The 6,813-nt window shown below is 28.8% G+C and overlaps 1 protein-coding gene across 1 annotated transcript in view; it reads right to left on the minus strand.

The window, feature by feature from the left end:
• The window catches only part of LOC106458471, a 56,992-nt gene that overhangs the window by 20,588 nt on the left and 29,591 nt on the right, over window positions 1–6,813 (minus strand). The window contains exons 8-12 of the mRNA XM_022385010.1: window positions 6,666–6,724; window positions 4,249–4,346; window positions 3,920–3,972; window positions 2,546–2,620; window positions 564–604 (exon numbers count right to left, since the gene is read on the minus strand). Coding sequence (XP_022240718.1) covers window positions 564–604; window positions 2,546–2,620; window positions 3,920–3,972; window positions 4,249–4,346; window positions 6,666–6,724 — 326 coding nt within the window. The remainder of the gene's footprint in view (window positions 1–563; window positions 605–2,545; window positions 2,621–3,919; window positions 3,973–4,248; window positions 4,347–6,665; window positions 6,725–6,813) is intronic.

Below are 6,813 nucleotides of genomic sequence, written 5' to 3' on the forward strand. Positions count from 1 at the left end.
GGTATTATCACCACCTTCAAAAAAAAGTAATGAAACTAATAAACCACTTGTATTACATTTTCATATTAACAAGTTTAAATTTGTCAAGATAACTCAAAAATATTCAGTGAGATTCTACTGTTAAGAGCAAACAAAAGGAAGTGAATAACATGTGCTCAATGGAAGTTAAAATATATTTATTTTGAAAGTGTGATTCACATAATACAGATGTAGGTACATAACTAGTTTCACATATATATTACACTGAAATAAATGCTGTAACTAACTGGATTAACAATAAAAACTTTAAACACACGTAGTGCATTACTGCATGGTAAAAAAAAAAGTGTTTTCGTTTGTTAACTTACAAATACGTATTTTGTTTTGGTATGTGTGCAATTTAAAAACTACACAAATAATATGAAACTGTTAGAAATAAATTTCTAATATTACCTATCAGTATACAGCCTTTTTAATCCACTTCACTGAAGACCTTTCTCTCCGATTATTAACAACATATATACATAAACTACTATAATGCTCTTCCTATATTTTCAATGCTGAATAGTAAAACTTTTTCTCACCTTCATTTTCCCTTTCTTCGAAAACTTTCTTTTTCCTTTTTCTATGTAAAATGAAAGCTAATGATCTACCTGCTTATTAAACAGAACTAGACTTTACATAATAACAATAAAACATAAGAGATAAAAAAAATCAATTAAATGTAATTGAAAGTCAAATACACAGAAGCAATGACATTTTTTAATCTTGATAAGAAACATAGGAAGAAAAGAAGTAAAATGCAGCCTTTTAATCGAGTGATCAACTTTCCCAAACCAAACAAGTTATAGTAAACTATATTTTATAAATTACTTATAAACTTTTAAAGATGCTGAGGAAAATGTTCAGAGAAGAAGCACTTGAGAATGAAGTTTCCAAATGCATTGAATTTCAATGATTGATGGAATGAACATTTATAAGAGCTTCTAATGAGGAGAATAATTTTTTAAAGTTTGTATCAACTGAGAATGAAACTGCAATTATATTGTTAGTACAAATTTTTACAAACTAACTACTATAACAAACTTTCAAAAGTTAATTTTAAGATTTATCGTCAAATAAGGTTAAAAAACAAGTAAACCTCTACTTTCATTATTTAAGTGTGTGCTTTATTCTCTACATCATTAATTATTACTTTTAGACAGGTTTTTAGATATACCTATCAGTGACACTGTTAGATCCCAGTTTCAAATTGTAAAGTTACTAATAACAGTTCAGAAATAAACTTTTCAAAATAAAGAACTATTAAACTCTAAAAAAAATATACTGTAGCAGCATATGTGCTCTAAAGAAAATATTTTAGATTTAAAATTTCCCGAAATAAATGCAGACAAGAAAGTAAACATTTTCAACCTGAACAGCACCTCACGTAACACAAGATAAGCAACTAAGTCAGAAATCCTAAGGTTCAGGTATAGAAATCTGTAATTTGAAACTGAAGACTGAAGGAAAAGCAACCAGTTAACAGCACCTGCCATTTAAGCAACTATACTCTTCACCGTATAATAGTTGCAATACTGCAGCTGAAAGTGTGAAACATGTTCAGGAGATCATCATGGTTCAAACCTCAGACTTTCCAATCTAATTCTTAGTGTGTTATATAACCCATAGGTTACACCTTGACTAAAGGAGGAAGGTTTGTTATAACGAACAATCAAATATATTCAGACAGGTACATATCTTTCAAAACTGATAAAGACATTGTTAGCCATGTTATATACGACACTGGTTTTATATTTTTGAGACAGTCTATTTGAAGAATAGAATTATTATACAATAGAAGAATTTCAGGTATAAAGATTCTTACTGAGAATCTAAGATAACATATATGATGATTAGAATAGATTGAAGCTATTTAACAAACCTAACTATTTTACAACAATCATAAAATTAATGTTATAAAAAATTATATTTACAAAAAAAAAGGAAAATTAAAAGAAAAAATATCAAGTAAAAATAATTTAATGTAAGTAAAAGAATGATTGTTTGCAGGAAAGTTTAAATCTGCAAATCTTTTTGTTAACTAGTTAAGTGTGTACACCATAAAATATGTGAATTGTATTTAGAAATTAAAAGATATGCATAAATAACAACTTTTTACAAGATAAAACTGAACAATTCTACAAACTTGCTCAAAAAATGGCAAACTATGGTTGTCAACTTTAAAACTAATCTTCTCAAACTAATAAAATGGCAATATCGTTAGATTCAAAACGTTTCTAATTTTTGGCCATCAAAAACGATGAAAGACAAAATTTATAACTTCTTGAATAAACAATATAAACAACATTTTTTTACTTGAACATTTGTAGTTTTAACCTATCCAGTCTGAATCTTATGGTACTAATAAACGACTTTTTCCACAGCTGTTAGCAATATATTTGTATCACATATTTCTAAATCTAGTGGTCTAAAAGTTTAAAGGAAGATTAGCTCTATATTAAATATTAAAGTTACTGGCCATTTTTTGTTCATGTTATATTTGTTAACAAAATTATCTACCTACCAACAACTTCAAAAGTTCCTTGAAAAGCAGCACCAAAAAGTCTGAAGGACTTTGAAGTACCTTGCCATCCAAATGCTGCAAGTTCAAAAATGCAAGTTAGTACGAGTTATGTAAAAATTTCTAGTTTATGTTTTCCTTTAAAAGAGACTTTCATCAAGGAACAAGGTAAACATCTAAAAGGTATCAAATCCAAAAGAAAATTAGAGACCAAATAGGAATATACTGAATAAAATTTAATGAGCAAAAAATATTATATACAATCATGGAAATAGTAATTTTCAGAAAATTATACAATCATATATCTTATAGATTTTGCATATTAATTTTTGAAATAAATAAATCTTGGTGTGTAAGCAAGATGAAAAGAAAACAGGGAACTAGGTAAAAGTCCTTGTTGCACACAACAGCACAATGAATCTATATAATTATAAAAGTAACATGCGTACATGCATGTACAAGAGTGAAATTAGGAGTAGGGAAATTTGGACAATGCCACCATATGTGTAAGGGATGGTTGGGTGTAGACAGTGCTATACATTGCAAAGTATATGGGAACGGATCTGTTATACCTCAGAACCCATCTTGGAAAGCAGTGTTTATGTGTTAAGGTTTTGTGTGTGAATTTCCTCATTTGTTTATAGATAATTAAGAATGCCACTACCACCACCCTGTTGAATTATAATACTTGCCCAAATATTCAGATTTTGAAAGTGTTGCGAGACCTGGTGTCTCTTACTAGATAAGACAATCTATTTGCCATTTTTTTAATCACACCATTTGGCTCAGAGTCTTTTGTACTAAAGGTGTTTGGTGGGTATCACATGCTATGGAATAGGTTTAACCTTGCAGTTACTGAGACACCCCACTTGGCCATCAGACTTGTTCAGAAATTTACATACCTAATTTCTTACAAGAACAGTCTAGGCTGGTCACTTATCTGTTTTAATTACTTTAAGTACATAGGACTGCTTTCACATTTTATTAATTTTGTGCCTTCAAATACAAAATACCAAAGCTAAAAAACAATGTTTGTATGTGAAGTAAGAGTTTTAATAATACAATATGTTCTTTCAAAGATTTGGTAGGTATCAACAGGTCCATGAAGAGCACAATTTACAAGAGACTGCCTATACAAGATTAGAATTTGAACAATGTTTCTTCACACACATTTGTAATTCCTTTCATTAGGTAAAATTAAGTAATTTCTGCTTTTCTCAATCAATGAGATTACATTTTTGAGTTAACTCAATTAACTTCCATGGTGATAAGAAGTCCATTTTTTACATTTTCATGTCCACCTGAAGAGGCAGGTAAATTTAGATAATTTCTTTTGAAAATCTCACAAATGGTTTATATTTTACTAAACTTACTCACCTTTAAAAACAGGAACAGGAAGAGGCTGAAGATTTTCATAAGGAACAACACGCCTACATGTAACATTCAGAAAATGTCATACATCAATATTTCAAAGTAAACATTTCAATACTTTATTACTGACAAATTTTACAACTATAGATTCAGTAGTTTGAACTTATTTGGATAAAAATATCAAATTTAAATTAGGTCATGGTTTTGGTTATAGCATTAGTAATGCATTCTATTTCTGAAAATACATAATATGCAATACACAATTATATATGTTTTAATTAGCACACAAACCTATACGTCAAATGTTTATATATTTATACATACTAAATACTAACTTTTCTCCTAACTTTTCAATGAATACTGTTACTGGTCCTTGGTCTGGAGACATTTCCTGAATATGTCCAGCATAGTTCTGGTCTTCATCTAAGTTCACCTACATTAGTGAGTGAAAAATAAAGGTCAATAAAAAAACTAAGTATGGTAATACCAAGTTTATAGGAAAAACACTTATTAAATCACAAAAAGGGTTACTTGGTTTCAAGCACATTGTCAAAAATGTTTCAAACAGTTTCATCAGTCTCAATATGTGCCATTTTAAAGAATGTTTGACATCTGTGACATCTGACACTTTTTTTTTAAACAACCTAATCACAATGGTGGTCAGATTGTCTAGGTGTTAGACATTCTTTTTACAGGGTGATGCAAGTGTCACGAGCTACTATATGATTTTTTGAAGCTCAACTGTTTGAAATGTGAACTATTCATACATTCTTTCATTTAGGTTGTGGCTCATTTTTTGTAGTATTTTCACTAAGTGTTATGACTGTGAATGCTACAAGTTGTTTAGATGTGCTATGTCTACTCAAAAGAAAAAGTATAATAACAAAGAATCAGGAGAGCTTTGGAGGATCCTCACACAACAGGATCACCATCACATGTTTTTGCAAGGTTAATAAAAAACAAATATTGTAACAATTTGGAAAGATACAGTTAATAATCATAACATGATTATATTTAAAGTAGAGCTTAAAAATATCATGATGGTGTGCAACTATTGTATCACTGTATTTATTTATACAGCTCAACTAATGAAAAACAAATCTGTAAACATTAATTTGGGATGTTTAAATAAAAGTTTGTATTGATAAAAAAAAATGGTTATGAAAGGTCTAAAAGTTACTGAATGTTTATGCTACACAAAAAGTACAACAGTTTTCACAGACCCAATTTGTGAGAAATATAACTGATATTTATAAATATTCACACCTGTCTATCATCAATAATTTGCATGTTCCTTAAAATTTCTGTCATACGTCATACTTCTCTCAAAGCTGTATGATTCCCAAGAGAAAATACAACATTTTTACTTCCAACGAATTGTTACTAGTATGGATAGACATTTTAATCAGCCTGAAAGAATGGTACATCATAGCCGCAAACCAACTAGTGAATGAAGTATCAATAACTTTAACTGTCTTGAAAAATTTGAAGTAACTGCTCAAAATCTAACTGACACTGCTTTATAGCTTGCTATTATGCATGCACATATGCTTATAGTTCAACTGCTTTTTAATATAACTTTCCTTTTTCATGTGTGACATATATAGAAAAAATTCCATTATATTCTAATAACTCAGCTGCCATTCTTTGCATTTTTCTTTTATTCACACCTACAAAGATTTTCTGTTAGTGTTCACATGTAAAAAAACAATATTGCATTTTAGGACTCCTTCAGGAAAATCAGTTATATGGTACTACAAGTACCTTAAACATATTATATATCATCAAAAGTACCACATTTTACACCCAAGTTGGGGTTTAACTAAGACCATAATTACGTCTGTTAGCTCGAGCTCTGATAACATATTGAAAATGTTACTTAAGAACGTACAGAATACAGAAATGCCTTTTTTATATGATGAAAATATGCAATAGCATATCGCGAATACTTTATGATGCATACATATATGTTAAAGGAACAAAATTAATTCAGATGATTAATTTATAAATGGCAAATTTAAATGTTAAAGTTATAGAATCTCCAGTATCTACAACTACGTAAAGCTAACAGGGATATGCCAGTATGCTATTATTTTCTTGGTACTTATGTATAATGTTAAAACAATAAACACCACATATTAAAATCAATACACAATTAATAACATTTGTAAAATGTGAACTTACATGTTTCAACATTTAACACATCATCTTCGGGAGTGAACTTTCAAGACATAAGTGTTATATTTATTTCTTCTTACCTAGATCATGTGGCCCATGTGTAAGTTTACATTTCTGCATAAATCTAAGAGAAGGCGACATTCTTACACAGATATTCTTTAGACGTTCATCTCTATTTAATATTTCATGATCTTTTTTAAACTTTATTATTTTTAAGAATTTTCAAATTTATGCAGAAATGTAAATTTACACACAGGTCACATGATCTAGCTAAGAAGAAATAAATATGACATTTATGTCTTGAAAGTTCACACCTGGAGATGACATGATAAACATAAAAACGTGTAGTCTATATTTTTGAAATATTTTTAATTTTGTATCAATATTAACACTGTGTGTTGCATATTTATTATTTTAATATGTAACTATGCTTCAGTTATAAAATAACTAGTATCAAACAAAAGAAACTTGGTAGTCTATGTGTAACCCAAATTCCCTTGTATCACCAATGTAAAGGTATTTCATATTCAAACTTTAGTCATGTTTGGTCATATGTAAGAAAAACAATACCTACCACACATTTCACACCTGGAGCAAGATCTGGAACAATCATTTGTTCACTACGGAGTTGTTCTGAAATTTAAAAATATATATATAGGTATATGTTTTTGTGCATGTGTGTATATATATATATATATATATATATATATATTATTTATTTA

This window comes from Limulus polyphemus, unplaced genomic scaffold (genome assembly GCF_000517525.1).
Source record: "Limulus polyphemus unplaced genomic scaffold, Limulus_polyphemus-2.1.2 Scaffold23, whole genome shotgun sequence".
NCBI classification, from domain to species: domain Eukaryota; kingdom Metazoa; phylum Arthropoda; class Merostomata; order Xiphosura; family Limulidae; genus Limulus; species Limulus polyphemus.